Genomic DNA, 24,816 nt, shown 5'->3' on the forward strand with positions numbered 1-24,816 from the left:
GAAGGTGATGATGCACATTTTCTGGACTATGTAAATAAATGAGACAAATAGGAATATTCTTTTTGATGTTTGAGTATAGCCCATAAATGACCAAAGTTCTTTGAAGGTAGGACAAGAGACTAAAATCAATGCAAGGAATCCTACTGTTCTTTCTTTTTTATAAGTGCTTTTTATGGGGGGTACAGGGGAGTGTGCCCAGGGGCGCTTAACCACTGAGCCACATCTCCAGTCCGCTTTTGTTTTTTATTTAGAGACAGAGTATCACTGAGTTACTTAGGGCCTCTCTAAGTTGTTGAGGCTGACTTTGAACTCACAATCCTCCTGCCTCAGCCCCTGGAGCCGCTGAAATTACAGGTGTGTGCCACCACACCCACCCCTGTTGTTTTTGAGACAGAGAAAGAGGGATGTTTCTTTAAGGAGAGGTATAAGCAAAAATAACCCACACAGTTCAGCACCATAATGAAAATACAAATAATCTGGATAGGAGCAGACCTCAAACGGATGAGCAAGCTTTCCTTTATTCCACAGGGGAATCAATCAGGCACTGGAGGAGCTCATTTTCTGAGTAGAAAAATGGTCACTGGTTATAGAGGGGCTCTTGAGTTTTATAGTATACAATGAGGGTGAATTAATCATTGCAGACTGAGGCAGAATGTATCAGTTTGGGCAGTATGAAAAAAGGCTGTAAAAAGTCTGAAACTCATTGTCACCTGAACTCAGTGTTCACTGCTTATCTTCTTCCTCTGGGACCCACTATTACCCAGAGCTTCACTATTTGCTTTTCTCCTTCCAGGACTCATTGGCAATGGGAAAGGGTAAAAGTCCAGGGCCCAGTATTGGCCTCCTCCCATCAGGACCCATTGTGGTTAGGAAGGGATGAATGTTTGCTTTTGGTGGAGATGCTGGAGATGAACCCAAGAAGGGAAGAAAGTGTGCTTTTTTTCCCCCCTTAGGGCCTACTGTTTCTGGGGAAGGATTAACTGGCAGAGGACTAATGATTGTCTTCCTCTTCCCTCTTCCTCCAGGTTAGACAGTTTTGGGGGAGGTTGTCATTTCCCTGTCCTAGGAGTTGTCATTTTCCATATCCTTCTAAAGGACCTGGGAATGGGATACTCCTTGAACATTTATGAGGAAGAGTGACTAGTGTGGGAGGAGGCTACAGTTCAGAGTAAACAGAAGCCAGGGGAGTCATTTCTTTGAGAGGAACCCAAAGACAGTCTCCATGGTATATTTTTTTGACCTCCCATGAAGTTTCTCTTGGATTCACTATCAGTATGCTTACAAAGTTATAATTAAGTCTGCTCTGATATAAATCTGAATGTTCCTGGAGCTATTTTTAGGAATACTATTCTTTCTCTTTACTGAATGGATGGTGTTCCAGGAAGTTAGTGTCATGTGATAGGGATAATTTTGAAGTAATTGAAAATCTGGGTTTTAGTACCGGTGCTGCTAGTTACTTTGTACTCTTGGATTTATCAGTTAATCTCTCTGGGCTTCAGTATTCTCTAAACCCTAATTTGGGGATACTCGGACAGATGATCTCTGAAATTTCTTCCAGCTCTAAATTGTCTAATTTTATGACTGCTTTGGGCCAGGAGCTTCTCTGGAATAGGAGCAGTTCTCATCTGCTGCAGTGCTTGCTTCTTTCTTGTCATTGTGTTTAGGTGAACCTTTTCTATGACCCAGTTAGGGTCATTATTATTCAGCTTTTTTGTTAAAATGCTTTTACAGCTAATTCTGCACTAGTTTCCTGCCCACACAAACTACTTGACCTACAAAATCGTTTGACTTTTATTCCGTTTTTTCTGTATCACTTGTCTTAAGCCAGTTTAGGCCTACAATTGAAACATGGAGGTTATTCATTTAGGTGAAATAAATTTGTTTCTTCTGCCAGATTCATAAGAGAAAAAACAATAAGTCCCCAGTGTGCTCTACTGAATTTCTCCACAGGGGTGTCTCATGATACCCTATAGATATTGTAATTTTAATTCCATTTTAGCTCTCTAGACTTTTAGTCTTATTTCTTTGGCATACTCTTAATTCCCTTTAGATTCAGATTAGTATATGCTTAAATTCATGTATGACTGGAAAATTTCACAGTGTGTAACATAAATGTAAATAGCCTTTAATGTGTAATAAATACTCTTGAAACATTTTAGAAATTTAAAATATAAAACAAATGCTTGCCAGGCACAGTGGCACACATCTTTAATTCCAGCGTCTCTGGAAGCTGAGACAAGAGGATCATGAATTCAAAGCCAGCCTCGGCATAAGTGAGACGCTAAGCAACGTAGTGAGACCCTGTATCTAAATAAAATACAAATCAGGGCTGGGGATGTGGCTCAATGGTCAAGTGCCCCTGAGTTCAATTCCCTGTACATTAAAATAATAATAATAAAAAAAATAAATAAAAAGCTTTTAAATTTTCAGGCAAAATTGTATTAATTATCTACACTCAAATAAAAATGAAAAACATGAGAGTTCTCAACCCCATTCCCCAATGCACCTTCAATCCTACTCAACCAGAATAGGCTACTCACAGCAGTATGACAAATACCCTTTCGAATGGTTTCCGCACATTGTATGGGACAGTTTAAATTTCTCTTTTATTAGTTCTTCCTGCATTATGTGTTAAGAGCTTCCAAATGATGGCAAAGTCGTAGTGAAAACTATGATACTATGTTGTACTTGTCAGTAAAGAAAATTTTCAAATAGGGATTCACTGCTAGTTAGTGTTTACTGTCTTCATAGTGAGCTAGGATGGAAGAAATAGAAAGCAGACACAAGAAAGGACAAGAAGACTAACTTTAAAACCCTTGTGCTAAAGTTCCTCATCCACCTAAAGCCAGTTCCTTCTAGGCCTGTCACTCCCAAGGCAGCTCTATCCCCCAGGTCTGTCATTCCAGAATTTCTAGGAAATATACAAATCTTCACTCTCAATCTTAAAAGATACTGAAAGTTCACCCACTTGGGAAAATTGCCATGTCCACTGCTAATTAGCCCATGGATACATCTGTTTTTAGAACAGATTGAGCAAAGAGAGATGCAAATCCTGTAATATAGGGTACTTTCCCAGTGTAATCTATTGATCAGATAATGGAGATGATGTCAACCTAAGGATCCTGAGAATTGTCAGACCACCTTAAATTATTTAGTGATCACCAGACTGATATCATTCCCACAGTTGCCCCAGATTGAGTTTCCTTTAAAAGAAGAACCCAAACTATGAGCACTGAATAATTATTACTTTTTTTTTTTTTTTTTTTTTTGGGAAAAGGAATTAGATAAATTCTGGTTTTCGTTTTTAAAAGAATGCGTGTGGAGAACCTCATTGTTATACAGAATATATGATGTTGTAATGAGAAAAAAAAATGTGTCACATTTGTTGAGAGCCACAGCCGAAGGGGCCCCAGCAAACTTTCAGACTGCCAGCTGATGATTGGCTCACAGCAGCCCCAGCAACTTCTAGCTGATTGGCTCCTCTACGGTGATGCTCATTGGGCTGTTTCCCCGCCCTTTCAGACTATGGAGCTGCTTATTGGGATAAAGTTCTTCATCCACCTAAAGCCAGTTCCTTCTAGGCCTGTCTAGCTCGAAAGACCTTCACTGTTTTGAAATTTAAAGCATGGTGAATTCACCCACGCGACCCAGCCAATCGGCCTCAAGAGCAGGAGGAGTGGGGGAGGTTAAGAGGCTTGTGGGAAGCCGGTGGTAGCAGTTGGGCTCTGAGGGTTTTTCCTGAGGAGCTGTTTTGTTTGGCGTGTGTGGTTCTAAAAATAAAGTTAGTTTCTTTTGACAAGTGGCTCCTGAATTGTGCCCAGCCAGACTGAGGCATTTGGTGGCCCGTACGGGGAGCCACTGAGGGTAAGTGATAAGGTAAACTGCTCGCCCCTGAGGGCAGGGCGAGAGGATGGGTAGCCATTTTAAGATTCTTCTTTTGTTTTGCTTCACTTTTGTTCTAAGTTGCCTGTCCCTGGAGATGAGTGAGACGGAAGAAAAACCGCTCACATCTGAGGAAAAACTATTTACGTCTGAGGAACAGATAGGGAGAAAGGACGGATGCACATTTCAGGATGATAGAAAGGCTATAATGATTTTTTGTTGTTCCATTTTTATTTCATTCTGTCTCGGTTTTGTTTGGCGTCATCTTGTTGGGTTGTATTATAATAGAAATATGGGATCAGAAATTAGTAAAAAACAAACCGAAAGAGTGTTAAGTAAATTGTTAGAGGAAGGAGGCATCCCAGTAAAATCAAGAGCAGTCAGGGCATACGTTGATACAATACAAAAATGTAGCCCATGGCTTTTTGAGGAGGAGTTGTTGAATATATCACAATGGAACCATCATGGTGAAGATTTAAAAAGAATAGAAAAGAACAGCCCAGGGACTCTGCCAGTTGGCACATTGCCATTGTGGACGTTCGTATCTTGTTTGCTTAGTCCAAAGCCTTCAATTCAGACAAAGGTAGAGGAAGGAGAAGACATATTGATTCAAGTAAAAGAGAAGGTCTCTCAAGTTAGTCAGAGGAAAAGATTCAAGTAAAAGAGAAGGTCTTTCGAGCTAGTCAGACAGAGGAAGGAAGTTTAGAGCAGAAAAAGCCATCAGGGGAAAAGTTACAACAGGAGACTGCTACTAACACCTTTCTATCACCAGAGGGTGTAAGTGTCCAACCAACAGCGCCACCTCCATATGCTAGGAGGCTCCCAACCCCCGCAGTTGATAGTTGGGATCCTGAGACAAGATCTCAAGTATTAACATGCCCTGTATTTGAGGCAGGAGGGCAGCGAATTCACCATGCTTTAAATTTCAAAACAGTGAAGCAGCTAAAAGAGGCTGTAACAACCTATGGTCCTCAAGCACCCTTCATTGTAAGCTTGGTCGAATCCATTAACAACTTGAACATGACGCCAGCAGATTGGGCTAATATGTGTAAAGCTGTGCTAAATGGAGGACAATACCTGTTATGGAAGGTTGCCAATGAGGAATTTTGCAAGGAGATGGCTAGGCGAAATGCAGCAGCTGGTTATCCTCAGAGAAATCTAGATATGTTGTTAGGAAATGACCTTATGAGGATCAGCAGCAACAAATTGCATATGATCCTGGCGTATACGCACAAATTGCTGCAGAGGCGGTTAGGGCATGGAAGACTTTACAAGGACATGGAGGTTTACAAGGTCAATTATCTAAGGTAATACAAGGAGCTAATGAATCTTACGCTGAATTTGTAGATAGGCTTATTCAAACAGCTACCAGGGTTTTTGGGAATACAGAACAAGCAATGCCATTAATAAAACAACTGGCTTATGACCAAGCGAATCGTTGGTGCAGAGAAATCATTAGACCATGGAAACATGAAGATTTAAACACATATATTAAATTATGTAGAGACATTAATGAACAAGAGCAAGTCGTGGCAGCTGCAGTCAAACAGGCTTTAGATGCCAGAGACATTAATGAACAAGGGCAAATTGTGGCAGCTGCAGTAAAACAGGCTTTAGATGCCAGGCCAAGAACATGCTACAATTGTGAACAAACAGGACATTTTAAAAGGAATTGCCCCATAGGAGGAGGGTTTAACAAAACTAGGTATCAAAGGAGTAGAATACCGGATATTTGCCCACGATGCCGTAGAGGGAGACATTGGGCTAATGAATGCCGTTCTCAAACCACCATAGAGGGTACTCCATTATCAAAAAACGAACAAGGACCAGGTGTTTATCCACGATATCGTGGAGAAAGGCATCGGGCTCCATTGCCAAAAAATGGACAGGGGGGCCCAATGCTCTGGGGCCCAAAACCACAAATATACGGAGCACTGGAGGAACCCAGCAACCCCATCAGGGTAGTGCCTAGGACACATTGGACATCTGCGCCTCCGCCAGATCAGTACTAACTCCAGAGATGGGAGTTCAAATCATTCCCACAGGGGTGAAAGGACCTCTTCCCAAAGGAACAGTAGGCTTATTATTGGGACGCAGCTCTTCTACTCTAAAAGGACTTATGATAAGTCCTGGGGTAATTGATCCCGATTATGAAGGTGAAATAAAAATTATAGCCAGTTCTCCAAAGGGTATATCAGTAATTTCACCAGGAGATAGAATAGCACAGTTACTAATAATACCCAGCCTACATGATAAAATTTCCAGTCGTGCTGTAGAAAGAGGTTCCAAGGGATTAGGCTCCACAGGTGTAGATTGGGCTATGCTTTCTTTAAATTTAGATTCTCGCCCCATGCTAAAATTCAAGGACATGAATTTAATGGGCTACCGGATACAGGTGCAGACCTTAGCATCATCTCTCGTCAAGAATGGCCAAAACATTGGCCATTACAACAAGCCACTCAAACGCTTCGAGGCCTAGGAGTGGCGACTAATCCCCATAGAAGTGCAATGGTATTAGATTGGAAGGATCCTGAAGGATGTGAAGGAACTATACAGCCATATGTATTGGATCATCTTCCCGTAAATTTATGGGGACGAGATGTCCTAGATCAATTAGGTTTGACATTAACAAATAACATCAACCAAAATGCACCCACTATTATGACTAGACAAGGTTTTAGGAAAGAAAAAAGATTAGAAAAACAAGAACAAGTTATAGCAGCACCAATACAAATAGATCAAGGAACAGACAGACATGGGTTGGATTTTCAGAAAGGGCCACTGAGACAATAAAAATTACTTGGAAATCAGAAAGACCAGTATGGGTTCCTCAGTGGCCCCTGACTAAAGAAAAGATACAAGCAGCCCATGACCTGGTCAAACAACAATTAGCGGAAGGACATATACAACCTTCTGTATCTCCCCATAATACTCCCATTTTTGTCATCAAAAAGAAATCTGGTAAATGGAGATTATTGCAAGATTTAAGAGCCATTAATAATGAGATGGTTATTATGGGACCTGCTCAATCAGGGATTCCTCAGTTGTCTGCTTTGCCAAAAACTTGGTATGTTTTAGTTATAGATATTAAAGATTGTTTTTTTTCAATTCCAATTCATCCTGAGGATAGTCCACGTTTTGCATTTACTATCCCTGCACTGAATCATGAAGGTCCTGATCAGAGATATGAATGGAAAGTACTCCCTCAAGGGATGGCTAACAGCCCAACTATGTGTCAAATTTATGTTAACAAAGTAATCCAGCCACTTAGAAATCAAAATCCTGAACTACAAATATTTCACTATATGGATGATGTATTATTAGCACACAAAGCTAAAAACACATTGCTAGAATGTTATGCCACACTTACAAACTTATTAAAAAAATATAATCTAGAGAGAGCAATAGATAAAGTACAATTAAATTTTCCAATTAATTATTTAGGAGTTCTATTATCCTCAACCATGGTCCGTCCACCAAAAATTCAAATACGAGTAGATCAACTCAAATCACTTAATGACTTTCAAAAGTTATTAGGAGACATAAATTGGATAAGGCCTTATCTAGGTATACCAACAGGAGAGTTGGGACCTTTATTTGATATCCTAAAAGGTCCATCAGATCCAAATTCACCCCGAATGTTAACGCCTGAAGCAAGAAAGGCATTAAAAATCATTGAAACATATATAGAAAATATGCATTTGGATAGAATTGATAAGTTTGCCTTTATTATTTATTGTACTACCAACAAAAAATATTCCTACAGGAGTATTTTGGCAAGAAGGTCCATTATTATGGATACATTTATCTTATTCTCCTAACACTATTCTTACTAGGTATCCCGAGGCTGTAGGACAATTAATACTCAAAGGAATAAAAGCAGCAAAGGGAGTGTTTGGAATTTCTCCCAATAAAATTATTACTCCGTATACTATGAATCAAATTGATGAGTTAGCTAATGAGTTAAATACTTGGGCAATAATCATGTGCAAATCTAATGTTTCATTTGATAACCACTTACCATCTAATCCTTTATTGTCTTTTTGGTCATCGCATCCTGTAATTTTTCCAAAAATGACAAGAAAAACACCTATCATGAATGCTCCAAATATATTCACTGATGGATCAAATAATGGTACAGCAGCAATAGTTACAACCTGATCAAACTTTTACATTTTTAGTACCCAAACAATCAGCTCAAAAGATAGAGCTTAATGCAGTATTACAAACTTTTGTGATGTTTAAAGATTTTGTATTTAATTTATTTTCCGATAGTCAGTATATAGTTAATGCTATAGTATCCCTTGAAGATGCTGGTAGGATTTCCCCTTCCTCTACTGTTTTCTCTTTGCTTTCCACTATACAAAGTCTAATCTGGGACAGAAAAGATCCATTCTTTATAGGACATATCAGGGCACATACAGGATTGCCTGGAGCCCTTAGTTTGGGCAATGATTTAGCAGATAAAACTACACATGACATACATATTTGGACCGGTAGTTAGTGACGGGTAAGATCCAATTGCAATGGTACCAACCTAAGACAGGAGGCTGACGCCTTGAGGTCAGCTCATCCGATAACGGGTAAGGACCATATGTACTATTGGACAACCTAAGGCAGGCACGGTCCCTAAGCCACATGCTTGTTGTTTAAACAGAGAGGGGGAGATGTTGAGAGCCACAGCCAAAGGGGCCCCAGCAAACTTTCAGACTGCCAGCTGATGATTGGCTCACAGCAGCCCCAGCAACTTCTAGCTGATTGGCTCCTCTACGGTGATGCTCATTGGGCTGTTTCCCCGCCCTTTCAGACTACGGAGCTGCTCATTGGGGGACTTTTTGGCTCCGCCCACACGACCCAGCCAATCGGCCTCAAGAGCAGGAGGAGTGGGGGAGGTTGAGAGGCTTGTGGGAAGCCGGTGGTGGCAGTTGGGCTCTGAGGGTTTTTCCTGAGGAGCTGTTTTGTTTGGCGTGTGTAGTTCTAAAAATAAAGTTAAAGTTTCTTTTGACAAGTGGCTCCTGAATTGTGCCCAGCCAGACTGCGGCACACATTAGATTGGATAGAGAGAAAGGATGGGAGAGGAGGGGAGGAATAGGGAGGATAGGAAGGGCAGCAGAATAGAATAGACAATATAATTGATGTATGTACATTCCATGTATGTATTATATATCAAAATGTATTCTACTGTCATGTATGACTAAAAAAAAATAAATAAAAATTTTAAAAAAAGTGTGTGTGTGTGTGTGTGTGTGTGTGTGTGTACACAGAGCAGTAGGGGATATCCTAATTTAACACAGTAGTCCATTCATGAAACTCACAGTTTAAAATAAAAAGGGTGACATTTGATGGCTGCTAAGGCTGCTAGTCACACAATATATCAGGACATTACTCCCCTGTCCAACTGCTTTGTTGTATCAAACAGACTGAAGATGACACACAGGTAAAAGTGCACCTCACTCTTGAGATGGTTTTCCTACATAAATTGTCTTTGCTTTTTACTGACTCGGGCTTAAATTCATTCCTGTTAACATTTGTTAAGAACCTCATTCATCCTGAGTTGAGGTTTCCCTCTCGAGGAACTCCTTTGAACAACTCCTTGAACTCCTCTAGTGACCATAGGTTCAGACCCAAGGCCAATTTAGAAACTGAAGGCTGATATAATGAATTATAAACGGGGAAGGGGGCAGGAATGTTGGGCATGACTTAAGCGACAGTAGAATATTCTGTGACCTCTGAACTGCAGTCCTCAAAAATTGCTGGTAAGAGTTATCTTTTGTAAAAGAGGAAACATCTAGGAAACTGTAAGGAAAAAGAAAATCTAACTTAAAGATTAATGATCAATGTTTTTATTTGCTATCTAAATAAAACATTCTGTGATTTTATTACATTAGCAAATCATTCTTTTTTTTTTACACAAAGGAATTTTATTCAGTCATAAAGAAAAAGGAAATTATGTCTTTCATGGTAAGTGAAACAAACCAAACTCAGAAGGTTAGGAGTCATATATATTTTCTCTCATATGTGGAAGCTAGAGAGGAAAAAAAGCAAAGAAAGGTGGGAGTAAGAGATCTCTTGAAAATCAAAGGGAAATCAGCAGAGGAAAGGTACTAGAGGTTGGGAGGGGTAAGGAGGGCGGGGGGGGTGGGGGAATGCTGAGGAGTGATATTGGCCAAATTATATTGTTATATTGTAACATTGTTATATTGTAACATTGTTATGTTATAACATATTGTAACGTATTGTTATATTGTAATATATTGTTATATTGCAATATATATATATACTATATATATATAGTATATATATATATATAAAACAGTAAATTCCATCATTATGTACAACAATAATGCCCCAATAAAAAATGTGGGGAAAAAAGGAACCATGCTATGAAGTCTGCCTAAATAAGACAAATTCTTGAGCATTATAAACATACATATAGAAACTTGAATCAATTAAATAGGAAGATTATGGTGCCGATAATTCTAATGATACTGTGTTATGTACACAAAGGCAGACAAGAGATATTTTATTTAATGAAAGCTATGCCAAGATCACTAGAAAACTTTAGGCAAAGAAGTTACTAGGAGAGTCTTCTCTTAAAGGGATAAAGTTAATGATATTCTTCATTTTGCTTAAAAATTTTAAGGATAATTTGAGATTTTATTTAACCTGAGAATTTATAGTACAAATTTTTTCTTATAATTAAATGAAAACATACAATCTATGCTGAAATTTATTGATAAAAACAAGAAACATATTTTACTTGTATTAAGCCATTCATGTTAAATAAGGCTTAAAACATGTAACTTACAATAGCTGAGATCCAACCACTAGGAATACAGAGGCTTTAAATGGAACTCCTCAGGCCCCAGCAACACTATGTTGTTGATAAGGTTGGAAGGAGCCCCAAGGCCTAGTGAAATGGCTGGAAGCAGAGGGTAGAGAAACCTGGTAGGAAAACTAACCATCTGGATGAAACATCTATATAACTTTGATGAGAAGGCCTAGAAAATTCTGAAATTCTGGGCAATCTGGCTCTGAGAAATAGCATTCAAAACTATTAAGGGCCATTTGTGCACTGTGATAATAAGTTACAAATAAGTCCACTTCTTCCCTCTGGAGATAAGAACTTAAGACACTGGTAATGGTGGGAAGAGCAAACACTTCTTGTCTTAACCAGACAGATTTCCACCATCACTGTAAAACAAACTCCAATTATAAAGAGAATGTCATAAGGACAAATCATTAAAAACTTGATCATCAAGATATCTCTGAAGTCAAAACAAAGAGCTGAGAACATCTGCAATACCATCTGGCAAATGATGCACGAAGTCCTTGATTACTGAGACCAAGAAGTTGTTCATTTTCTTTTCCATGGTAAATCCTCAAAGCCTCAGACGTAGAATCCACAATATATGATGACAAGATCTCATTTGAAATGGCACTCATCCAGCCCCAGTTGATAGGCCAGTTTCTGTAGGCCTCCATCAGATTAGCTGTAGTGAGACTTCCCAATTCTTTCAACATATCAATGTCATCCCGTTCTATTTCAGCCATCCATTTGGATGGAGAGCTAGTAATAGGACTTTTGAAGGAAGCTGCAAATTCAGCAACACCTGGTAATTGTTCTGGCCAAAGATCTGGTGAGGCACGGTCAAGTTTTTCAAAACTTAGCAAAGATGCTTCCAAATCTGTCCCGTCTGTGGGAGACGCCATCTTCCAACCCATGTCACAGCAAATCATTCTTAATCCCAAGGTTCTAGCATTGCTATTCCTATAAAATTCGTCCTCAGAGCTTTTATTTCAGCAAGTCCAAATTTGCCTTGTGAGTCTTCTTCATCCTGTTTGATACAGCGAAGCAAATGGACAGAGGAGTAATGACCTGAGTAAGTTTTATAACTACCAGCATTAGCAACCATCAAATACCACCCTTTTTTATTTTGAACTGAATTTCATGAATAAACTACTGTGTTAAATTAAGCTATGTCCTACTGCTTTGTGTACACAGACATTTTTATAATCAAAACAAGAATTTATTCCCTTTTCCAAAATCATATAGTAATTACTCAGTGTTCATAGTTCCATTTGCTTTACAGGTATTATCACATTATCCCATTTAATTCTCACAAACCTAAATGAAAGGTTGTATTTTTCTGTTGAAGCAGGCTTGGAAAAAGATAATGAAACTTGCCCAAGGTAGTGGCAGATCTGAGATTAAAGTTGTGACCTGTTGAGTTTAACTTCCCCGGTGGTGGAGCAAGGGCAAAATATGTTCCTCCATAAAAGTAGCAAAATTGGTAGCAAAAATTGTCAAATCAACTTTTTTAGGGCTCTGGAAATTAAAGACTAGCAACAACTCAAAAAAGCATTTGTTCAAGAAAATCACCTGAGTTTCAGTAAGAACAATTTAAAATGGTTTGTGACATTTTAAATTGTGCTCATCCTACCCGCCATCTTCCTGAAAACCTGTAGCCTTATAACTTTAGTAGCTATAAAACAGCAGCCTAGCAACAATTGAGAGAGCGTAGGGTTTGGTACTGTTTCAAGATTCATCCCCAGAGAATAAGTACCATTTTTATTTGTCTGGCAACTCACTATACATCTCCATTTTCAGAGTTTATTTGATCAAATGCAGAGCTTCCTCTTTCTTATCCCTTGGGGCATTTGTTAAAAAAAAAATTAGCAGCCCATTGTTTAACATTGCAGATATACCTAAGGTATTGTTACCAGTTGGGAGTAAAACAATGCTGGGGGGAAAAATATAAAAGACCCATAGAAGTCTTTGAAAAATACACAATATAATATATAACTTCACTTTCAACTTCAGCTTAAAATTACAATACACTCAAATAACAGGGAAATACGGCCTATATACAGGAAAAATAAAAGCAGTCAGTAAAAATGTTCCTGGGGAAGCCCAGACATGAACTTACCTGATGAAGATTGAAATCAGTATTATAAATATGTTCCAAAAATAAAGGAAACCATGTAGAAAGAGTAAAAATACTTTCTTAGCACACATAGACTAATAAAGAAATTTTATTTTAAAAAATAAAATAGAGGGCTGTGATTGTGGCTCAGTGGTAGAGCACTTGCCTGGCACGGGTGAGGCATTGGGTTTGATCCTCAGCACCACGTAATAAATAAATAAATAAAGTCCATCTACAACTAAAAACATATTAAAGTAATAAATTCTGGAGCTCAAATTCAATAGCTGAAATGAAATTTGGCAGAAGAATAGATCAGCAAACTGAAAGACACATTAGTTGATTATCCAACCAGAGGAACAGGAAAAAAAAAATAATGTAAAATGAACAGGGTGTAAGACACATGGGACATTATCAGGTATACCAAATACACATAATGAAAATTACACAAAGGCAGACAAGAGCTATTTTATTTAATGAAAGCTATGCCAAGATTTTGATTTGTCTGGCAACTCACTATACATCTCCATTTTCAGAGAAGAGAGAAGGAAAGAAGAGAGACTTTGAAGAAATAGTATCCCCCCCACAAAAAAACCCTCAAATTTTGATTAAAAAATTTTAATTACACATTGAATAATTTTTAGCTCCAAGTAGGATAAGATTTAAATACTTCACATCTAGACATAATAATCAAACAATAGAAAGAATGTTGAAAATAGCAGAAAAAAAACAGTAAAATCTCATGTACAGATGATCCTTAATACTATTAATAATTGACTCATCTAAAATTGTGACCCTGGGTGCTGGGGTTGTGGCTCAGCGGCAGAGCGCTTGCCTCGCACATGTGAGGCACTGGGTTCTATCTCTCAGCACCACATAAAATGAATACACAAAATAAAGATATTGTGTCCATGTATAACTAAAAAATATTTAAAACAGAAAAACTGTGACCCCATTGGGCAGTGGAATGGCAAATTCAGGTGTTGCAAGAAAAACTAGCAACCAAGAATTCTATACCTAGCAAAATTATCCTTCAAAATTAAAGGAGAAATTAAGACATTCCACAAGAAACAGAAAAGAAAAATTTGTTACAGGCATACCTGTCCTATAAGAAATACTAAAAGGTGTCTATTTTGAAATGGAAGGAAGTAGCATTTTTATTCCATAGAAGGAAATAAGGAGTACTAGTAGTAAAGGTGATTACCTAGGTAAATATAAAAGTTGAAATGTATTTTTGTTTGTAACTCTTAAATTAGACAATTATGTGGTGTTGATAAGTTTATAATGTATATAGATATAATTTGATAATAGTACAAAGGCAAGTGAGGAAATGGAGCTACATTGGAACAGAGTTTTTGATATACTATTGAATTTGATAGTAATCTATACTAGATTTTTTGGTTTATTTTGAGATAAATTTCACCATTTTAAAGTGTACAATTCAGTGGTTTTTAGCAGATTCATAATATTATACAACAGTCACCAATATCTAATTCTGAAATATTTGTATTATCTCACGAAATAGAAGCCCTATATTTCTAATTCCTACTTCCCTGTCTCTTGCCAAATATTAATTTACTTTCTGTCTTTTAGGATTTGCCTACTCTGGGGATTTAATCTAAATGGAATCATACTATATGTAGCCTTTTATGTCTGGCTTCTTTCACATAGTATCATGCTTCCAAGGTTTATCTATGTTGTTAAATATATATAATTATATATCTGCAGCATGTATCTATGCACTTCACTTTTTGAATTGCTGAGAAGTACTCCATTATATGAATACATCACATTTTGTTTAACATTTCATCAACTGATGGATATTTGGGGATTGTTTTCACTTTGGGGCTATTATGAATCAAACATTCATGTGGGGTTTTTTGGTTTGTTTTTGTGGTTTTGCTTGTTTGGGTTTTTTTTAAGTACTAGTGATTGAACCCAGGGCCTCACTTTTGCTAGTCAAGCACTCTACCCCTGAACTACGTCCTCAGACCTCATGTGCAAGTTTTTGGGTAAAGAGATACATTCTGTTTCGACTCCCAATTATGAGTGCACTGCAGTGCAGTTTAATTCCCACATTACGCACTTGGAGTTAATGCAAGTTGAAAGCTCTGTCCTCCAGTTCAGACACTGCTGTAAGTTCAGGGGATCCCAGGTTGCCTGCTGTTCTGACTAACTGGCCACAAATTCAGAGGTTCCCAGCACCCCCTCAGGTTTGATAAAGAGACAGCTGTAGTACTTTAATAGGAACTGTGGAAGCACAGAGGACAAACACTCAACCGAGAATGAGGGGGTAAATGCTTGTCAAGGCAGACATCTCAGAAGTGACTTCTAAGCTGCAACTAGAATTTTGAGTCAGTAGCCGAGAATTTGGGAGTATCTTAGGAAGAGGGAAAGAGTATATAAAGACTGTTGGGAGAGTGGAGGAGTAGATAGATTGCTGGATAGATATGGGTTAAAAAAAATAAGAATTTGAGCATTAAATGTGAAGAGTAATTAAAGGAGAGGCTAGTGAAAGCAAAATCAATATCATCCAGACCTTTGTAGGCCATTTTAAAGCATTTGGATTTACAGGGGAGAGTGTGTATAGAAGATCCAGGACCAAGAGAGGTCCCTGTAAAACACCACATATAAATGAATGATGGGGGGCTGGGGCCATGTCTATGATAAAAGAGACGAGAAACTAAAGAAGCTGAAGGAAAACCCATAGAATGTGAAGGGGGTTACCAAAGCCAAAGAAAATGTGTTGAAGAAGACAAGGCCTTGGAAGTATCCGTGAGCTGGCAGTGTGGAACAAGGGCCGTTACAGGGAGGTGGTTGGGCAAAAGCCAAGCTGTAGCGGGATGAAGAGCAAAATAGCCTCTATACAGAGGGGAGTGGGGCAGGAGATCTTGACCAGGCTGTGGGCAAGGGAGGCTAGGCAGAGCAAGACAGACTGCAGGATGCTGCTGGAGGATGACCTGGCATAGTGGGGTAGTTTGGGGTTATGATGGAGAGACATAAGTATATTCAAATGTTTTTGAGATCCTGAAGTGGATTCATAAGCAAAAGAAACCAGTAAATTGGGCAAGATCTCAAAGTGAGAAAGGTTGGGATCCAAAACACAAGGAAGAAGCAACAGGATGAAAGGCAGGTAAATTCACAAGTTTGATCCTGGACAGCTAAGGAATTGCCGTCTGATGACCTCTTTTTTCCTGAGTAGTAGACACTGGTACCTACTGAATGTGAGAGAGGTTCTGATATTGGAGATCAGGAGAGAGTGCAAGAGACTTGGAACAGCCCCAGCACAGGAGGGGAGACTACTGAATTAGGGAAACCTAATTAGCTACTGGGCAGTGGTTATAGCCCTGAGATTAAAATTTAGGAATTTGAGGTGGCATCCCTCTACTCTGATATATGTTTGTCTCCATTAGCATTCAACAGCCTGGAGGTAAGTGCAAGAAAAGGGAGACATTTTATAATCTCTAGAAGTCTAGGCTGGACAATAAGAAAGAATCGATGGGGATAAAGCATAGGGTTCTGTGACTAGAAGTGCTAGGAGGGATTGTAACAGGTGGAAATAACAAGACAACATGGTTGCTATAGCAGACACAGTACTTGGTCTCAGCCTCTTACATTACCCAGGTTGTCAGACACTGTGTGTGGTTCATTATAAAGTTCTTTGTTTCACCTGTCTACTCTTTGAACCAGTTCGTTATTTATAAATACCTTTGTCCTAAGATACAATGCAAAATCATAGCAGATAAAAATCTATCATTGCAAGCTGTTTCTGGAAGAAACAATTATGTAAAGTTTTAAAGTTACCTTTAGGCTATTATTTTCTGTGCTTCTGCATCTAGTCACTCAAAGTCTCCTATCCTCTCCTGTCCCCAATTCTGCTGATTCTTCAGCCAAACTGTCACTACAACATGAAACTTTATAATTTCTGTTAAATTGGAGTACCGTCCCTTGCTTAAATACCATTGCTCTTGGGAGGGGCAGGATGTTAAGCGTTTATCAATCATTAAGACATTTGTGGTAAAGCATTTGTTTGGTCTGTGTAAGCGACAAGATAGCTTGCCAAGAAAAGATTTTTATATCTGCCAAGAGAAGGTAGAGCCAGAGATCCCCATTAGTGGCAGGGATTGGGCAGATCAGATCATAAAACATAGAACGGACAGGGAGCTCCTGCGAGGAATAGAACACTGAGTAGTGGGAAAACTTAAAGGAGACATGAGAGAAGACAATTGTAATTTTATTATTTTTTAATTTTTTAAATTTTGGTGCTGGGGATGAACCTAGGGCTTCGAGCATGCTGAACACTGAACACACGCTGTGTTGCTGAGCTATACCCTGAACCCAATCACAAATTTTAACTTCATCCCTTTTGCTTGGGTCCAACCCTATATGGGAAATCCCTCTGTGGCCAGGTTGGCAAGTCCTTCACAGGATTTGCCCTTGACAGGTTCTAGTAGGCATATGCTTCTGCTTTATAATCCCTAGGTTACAGATTTTCTGTGACACTGCTTTTCATGCACTGATAACATGCCTTATAATCATTCTCACTGTGCCAGCAGGCATGCTTAGACTGGCTGTGCTAAGTCCTTTCAGCAGTGTCTACTATAGATGATGAGTGTCAAAAGCCACTTTAGTTAAAATGCCCCACTTAATGACTCATTATGACTTTCCCTTTTGTGTGTGATGATACACAGGTGCGATCCTGTGAGGCACGTGTGGTTGTGGGGTGGGTTCCTAGTTTGGTTTCCTTTTTTCTATTGTTTATAAGACTTTTATTTGGCTGGATTGGTTACCTAGGAAATGGCTGCTGGGCAAAGATAGATTGGTTGTTTGAGGAAGGGAATTACAGGCTCCTTCCAGAGGCAAAAAAAAAATTGTTGGATAAAACAAAAGTTAGCTTGTGCTTACCAAGTATTCTACAAGAAACCACACTGAGTAACCTAATCAGTGCAAAGCCAAATACTTTTTAAAGCCAGTCTCATACCCACTTCCGCATGCCATTTTGAGGTTCCAGTGAAGTAGAAGATGAAGTAACCTCCTCTGAAAAGCTCATATCCTATTTGGGATAAAACAAAGGTACCCTTGGGGATAGGGGTGTGTAGCTCAGTGGTAGAGCACAGGTAGAGCACATGGTTAGCATGTGAGAGGTTCTGGGTTCCATCCCCAGCACCCTTCAAAAAATAAGCAGCAGGGATTGGAGTTGTAGCTCAATGGTAGAGCACTTGCCTAGCATGTGTGAGGCACTGGGTTCAATTCTTAGCACTACATATAAATAAATGAATAAAGGCCCATCAATATCCATCAAAATATTTAAAAAATTATTTAAAATATAAGTAGCAGCAGCAGCCTTTTAAAATCAAGTACATGTCTGTGATACAGACTAATGTGTTAAGAGAATTTGGAGGAAGTATAATTGACTTGACTATCTCCTGCCAGTAGATTCGAATCTGTCACTTAACTATGAAAATTCGAAACTATCATGAGTTCAAAACCAGCCTCAGCAACTTAGCAAGGCTGTAAGCAATTTTGCAAGACCCTGTCTCAAAATAAAAAAGAGCTGAGGATATAGCTTAGTGGTTAAGCATCCCTGGGGGTAAAATCTCTGATGCTCCCTCCTTCCCACCGAAAAAAGACCTGGTGAAAGTTTGGTTACTAACAGTACCTGAATTTTAAAAATGTAATGGTAGTGACACAATTACCCTTACAGAATCCTCCAATTAATTATCCAGGGAAAATATGTGACTATGGCATAAGTTTTATTGACTTAGACTCTCACTCTAGAAAATGAATTTTAACAATACTGTTGACAGACCACTGTTTACACTGATCTGTTTGTAATATATTTAAGAGACGTCTGTTTTCACCAAGAATGTGACAGCATATTAGTTCTGGAATCTCTGATTACTACAATAGTGCCAAGCATAAGAGAGACACTCAGAAATACTATCTGCGTTTGGTGCTAGGGACTGAACGAACCCAAGGCCTAAAGCATGCTAATACCACTGAGCTACACCACCAGCTCACAATAAAATATTTCTGTATTGATTTTCATATACACAGTATACCTTCTGATTGTCAATTAGAATTAATTTTCCTTTCTTCAGAACAGAGCTGCTGAATTCTAGTCTTCATTTGTTGTGATAAGGAATTTTATAAATATAGGAGCATAGTCAGCTTTTTTTAAAGGCTAAACATCTCTCAGGATATTTCCAGTTAGTCTGTAGAAAGTATAGCAGTAACTTTCATTTTCTTACTTGTTCTGTTTATATTCATTTGGTGTGCCATGCAAGGCAGGAGAGTAAAAGCAGTTCTTAGGAAGCTCAGTGGTCAGCAGACATACAAGGTTAAGTTCAATTTCATCCTTAATCCTGCTCACCTTTGTCCATAGCCGGAATAAGAGAGGCAACATAGGATACTCAGAAATATTTTTAAGGAGAGATATTTTAGTTATGATTTACTGGGCCTACAGCTTTTAATATTTACAGACCACAAATAATTCTCTTGTGAATCTAGCCAGGTGCAGTTGCACATGCTTGTTATCTCAACCACTTGGGAAACTGAGGCAGGAGGATTTTAAGTTCAAGGCCAGCCTCAGCAACTTAGTGAAATCTTCCTCAAACAAAAAGGACTGAGGGTATGGCCCAGTGATAAAGAACCAAAAAAAAAAAAAAAAGTAAATCTAATAATTTCAGTAGATATGTAGAGTTACTAATATATGTTAAATTGTGAACAAAGTTGCTTCTATAATAGTACTCCACAATACTGTACTTTGTCAGAGGATCTTTCATTGCCTTTAGTTTATAGCAATTATAGCTTTTTAAAATGGAACAATGAGTACAAGAGAATAATTTGTTAGAAGTCTTTTTTTTCCCCAGGAGTTCTGAGGCACTGCTGCGAATTTCTTCCTTCTAAAATTACAATAAAATGTTTTATTATAGTAAAGACATTTCTTTTCCCCAAGTAATCTTTGCTTGGAAACTTTTTAGTGCTTCAGTTTACAGACAGTCGTGCAACTCTCCTGGTGCCTACTTATTCCTGCCCCATCCCTTCTTCTGGTTTCAAACAATTACCAGGAGACTTCAAAAGGTAGCAATAATATCAAAATATTTTTACTCTACAAGCTTCTTTTTGGCCTATGACATCACTCAGCTCCAAGTATCTGGGGCATTGTGGATGGCATTATTGTGAAGGTTTGCTTTCTTTGTCCCTTGACTGTCTCCATCCTGCCTGTGACAACCTGATAATTACAGTGTTGTTTGCACCAGTGCAGGGATCATTAGGTGGGCCTAATTATTAGATGATTTGGAAGGAAAGTACAAATTGATTATCTGCTTCCAGTCAAGTTATAGTCAGATAAAGCTAGCATTAAATGGGGGGAGGCCTTCAATTTTAAGAGCAGAACTGATTTCTTGCTTCATTTTCTTTCAACACATTGCTTTATTTCTAAAAATATATCAGTGGCAAAACTTAAGTTGCACAAAGCACCTTCCACCAACAGCCCCACCTACCACCCATGCATCTACACATAGCTCCAGCCCCCTCTGCTTCTCCTGGAAGCTTCCAGGAGTGTTACTGACTGCCCTTCTAGAAGGCAAGTGTAATGATGTTGAGGTCAATGTGTTCATTTTGAGAAAACAATGTGACCAAAAAAGAATCCTTGCCTGCCCCACCCCATGCAGAAATCTATTGTGTTTTCTACTGGCTCTAGAAATTTCTGCCCTTGATTTTTTTGGTAACTGTTTTACCATTTGCAGTTGTTCTTCAAAGGGGAAAACAGCAGTTTTTATTCAGAAGTAACATTTTAATCATTATTCTTATGAGGAAAAGGAGTAAAGGTTACTCTTGCACCTTCCTAATCTGGATTTCTGTAGTTAATTCACCCCAGATTTGATAGGGTTCCTGGGTTTGACATGAGATGGAAAAGAGTACTTGATATCTTACAAAACTTACTTTCATTTTATCTATCTGTCTATCTATCTATGTAGTGCTAGGAATTGAACCCAGGGCCTTGTGCATGCTAGGCAAGTACTCTACAACTGAGCTATATCCCTAGCCCCCACTTTCATGTTATTTAAATAAGGAGGAGGATACTTTAAAAATTACCTTCATAATGAGTCTATTCTTTTCTTCTTCTCCTTTTTCTTTTCAGTGCTGGGATCAAACCTAGATCCTTGTGCATGATATGCAAGCACTGAGCTACATCCCTAACCCTCTTTGTTCTTTTCTGTTAAGCATGCCAGTAATAGTGTGACAATATGAATATATATGCATTGTTTAAAAAATGATGAGCTGTATCCTTTAACTTTGATATATATTATCACTTTGAATATTTAATCCATTATTTAATTTTATTTATATATTATGATTAAACATGTTAGTATTTTCTCCTCAACCAAAATAAAGTAATATGCAATGAGTCTTGAAACTGGGGATAGAAAAATTCCAGTTCTTTCTGCTATTATGCAAGCTCCATAGGAGAGGGACCTCATCTATATCAATCACTCTTGTTTCCTGAGAGCCTAGGGCAGTGCCTTATACATGTACTCAGAAAATTGTTGAATGAATGACAGAACAAGCTACAAAAACTTCGGCAAAGTTTTTCAATTTGGGGTTTTTTGTTTGTTTGTATGTCAAGCCGGGCATTTCTACATTATGAATGACTAGGGACTTAAGTACTTGGGTGACATATTCAGAGATATATGTCTGTATGTAGAGATATATGATTCTGTAGTTAATTCACCCAAAGGACCAAAGGGTGGGAGAAGGGAATATCCCCTGCTTACCAGACCCACTAAAGTATCCCCACCTTTTGCGTCCTCCCAGGAGCACTCACTGTGGGGCTAGTGCGACAGTGTCAAACAATCCATGGACGAGACCGGACGTGCATCCCTCCTCGGCTGCCCCCAGAGTGGGTCACCACACTGTTTTTTATCATCATGGGAATCATTTCATTGACTGTCACATGTGGTTTGCTGGTGGCTTCCCACTGGCGAAGAGAAGCTACAAAATATGCTCGATGGATAGCATTCACTGGAAGTAAGTAGCCTGTGCTTACTAAGTTGTCTAGAAGGTGCGCACAGTAGTATTTTTATGAAGATAATCAAGAATCAATAATAAGGACTCAGTAATCATCAGAGAGCAACACTTGCATATGGCCTTGAGACAGATCCTCCACAGTCCTATCAGTTCTTCAAAACTCTTACAACAAGACCAGGACATCCACAACTTTAATTGCCTTGTATGCAATGCAAGTTTGATGAATCTTATTTTTGTTTACATTGTGACATAAGTATTCCAGGTCCGTGACTCGGAGCTACCAAAGCTTGAGTCTTTTCCTCTTCTTGATGGTTTTGGTATCTTCTATCAAAATAAAGATAAATCTAGAAGAACTATAAAAACATAGACTAGATAAAAGTGGTTATTTGCTATTTGATATCACTGAATTTCTGCTGTGTATTGTATAACCATTGGAAAATCAGCACATTTGGTTATTTAATGATTATTTACCAACATTTCTTACTCTATTAAGCTATGCCCATTGGTGTGATAAAATTATATATTATACATTCTCTTATACTTTGAAAAATTGGTTTTATTTCAAAACACATCAGAAGCTTATCCCAAGTTGAAAACATAAATGCACAAAGAAAAGTTACTTCTATAATTTTGCTTTCTTATTTCTTTCCCTCTAAAGCAAGTTTGCACTCCAGGAGACATTTGGCAATGCCTAAAAATACTTTTGATAGTCACAACTAGGGGGTGCTGCTGGAATCTAGTGTGTAGAGACCAGGATGCTGCTAAACTACAAACCCACAGGACAGGACCCCCAGCTACAGAGAATTCTCTAGCCCCAAATGGCAGTAGTCCCACTACTGAGAAAACCTGCCATAAAGAAATAGGATGGCAATACCTGTGCCAGACATTGATACTTCACTTCTAATTCAGTGTCTTAAAATCATCTCAGGTTTGTATAAGTTTCTAAAAATGTCTGTTAAAACTGCTCATTTCATGTGATATCATTATTTAGAACTAGGGTGATTAGAGTAAGAGATAATCTCAAGGATCCCTATTAGTGGTAAAACTCAGTTAAAACTATCTTTAAGGCTGTAAGATAGTGATATTCCTTCATTTCTCTGTTCTCCCTAACTTTTGGTGAAACTTTCTCTTTATTTTTCTGGCTTTGTTTTTTATTTTAGTCTTTCCACTCTCCACTGCCCTTAATTTTAGATGTAGATCAAGCAAATTGCCTTTGACATTAAAAAAATTTTAAAAACCCAAAAGCTTCTCCACTCTTGTTAATCAATGTGACACAATTCAAAGAGACCTCCAGAGATAGTTCTTGTCTAAGAGTAAGGGCCAGAAGCAGTTGTGGAGATCAGGCTGCTGAAATTTAAAAATTTAAATTTCATTTTTAAGTTTGAAAATATTTATGAGTAATTTAAAGAGAAGACAGGTTTTTTTTTGTTTGTTTGTTTTTTGTCTTTTCCTCATAGATAGAACCATTTATGCAGATAGAATTCACTCTTTGGGAGTAAAATAATACCAAAGAAGGGTTTAGTTTCAGCAATTAGTTGAAAGTTGGGAGGATATATGCTCTGAATACCAAAAATCTAAACTATAATTTAGAAAAGTTGTATGAAGCAAAGAAAGCACTAATATGCTCACATGAGCTATTAGTTTGCCTGATGTAAATGTAAGATTATGTTTATTTTTTACTGCCTTCCAGCAGAGAATATTTAAGTATGTGTAGTTATTTCCCAATGCAGTGTAATCTTTTTTAGTTAAATAATCTAACTTTTTGAAATTACATATGCACATGCTACATAATTCAGTCAGTGAAAGGGTAACCGAGTGAAGTTTGTTGTCCTGTCACTCAGCCACCTGGTAACCTCTTTCCTGGAGGTGATCACTGTTACCAGTTTGTGAATTTTCCTACTAGAAGCATTCTGTACATAGAAACATACATGCTTATGTGTGTGTGTTCTTTATATATATATTTATATAAAAATGTTCACAAATTATACTAGACTTCTGGTTTTTAGTTTAATATATCTTGGGGTTATTTTCCTTTAAGTGAGTATAGAGCTGCCTTGCTCTTCTTACCTTCCTTTAATGCATTTTTTTCCAGTAGCGGAGCTAGTGAGCTGGGGTGGCAGTTCTGAGAGGAATTGGGCTCCCCCTAGTGTTCCCTTGCAGCCATTGTAGATGTACTTTATCTCTAATGTATGTATTTCTATTCCAGTGAAGGCTGTAGTTTTTGTAATAATGGAAGGGTAACACTTTCTGATGCCTGTGTGCAGTGAGGATGTATGTCTCCTCACATGATGAGCCCCACATGATGAGCCTTGCTTGAGGGCAAGAAAAACAAAGATAGTCCTCTTCTCCAAGTCTGATACTGCTCTTTCCTTTGTTGCCCTGATTTACACCTCAGCTGCCAGGATCCCTGATTTCTCATTCCCACCACCAGAGATTCTATGCCTTGGAAGATATGAAATTATGTCTTCATAAGCTTTAGGTGATAGATATTATCAGTGTTAATAATAATGTTAAGATTTAAGTAACTTCACAGTTCTTAGTAGCTTAAAAAAAAAATTCATCAATTTACATTAAAGCTGGTCCCCAGGCATTATAGGGAACCTGATTCATAGGATTGAAAACCAAGGTTCAATTGAATAGGAGTTCATTGCTTCCTTAAAATTTTATTAAGTTTCTGTAGTAATTTGGAAAATTTTAACTCTTGAAAATGCTAAATTCTGCCGGTAGCCATTAAATGAGTACTTATAAGGGTAAATTTTGATTTTAAAGTGGAAAATGGAAAAGATAAGCATGAAGTTGCAACGTTAGTTGAAACAACAAATTTAATATGTACATCTCTGAAGCACTTTTCTTCTAAATTGTGTGTTTCTTGAGTTAGTCAACATTATGGAAAAAGAAATGTTTTTAAAACAATTGTCCTGCTGTTTTTTACTAGATTATGTATAGATACCTAGATTGTGGTTGCATTTTATTCACG

The 24,816-nt window shown here is 38.1% G+C and overlaps 1 protein-coding gene across 1 annotated transcript in view; it reads left to right on the top strand.

Annotated features, from left to right (window-relative positions):
* Nucleotides 1-24,816, top strand: part of Mosmo (modulator of smoothened) — a 63,252-nt gene that overhangs the window by 36,846 nt on the left and 1,590 nt on the right. The window contains exon 2 of the mRNA XM_046454716.2: nucleotides 21,627-21,839. Within this exon, the coding sequence (XP_046310672.1) occupies nucleotides 21,627-21,839 (213 nt within the window). The remainder of the gene's footprint in view (nucleotides 1-21,626; nucleotides 21,840-24,816) is intronic.

Source organism: Marmota monax, unplaced genomic scaffold (assembly GCF_021218885.2).
Source record: "Marmota monax isolate L192 unplaced genomic scaffold, Marmota_monax_Labrador192_F-V1.1 WCK01_AAM20220418_F8-fsc00086, whole genome shotgun sequence".
Classification (NCBI taxonomy): domain Eukaryota; kingdom Metazoa; phylum Chordata; class Mammalia; order Rodentia; family Sciuridae; genus Marmota; species Marmota monax.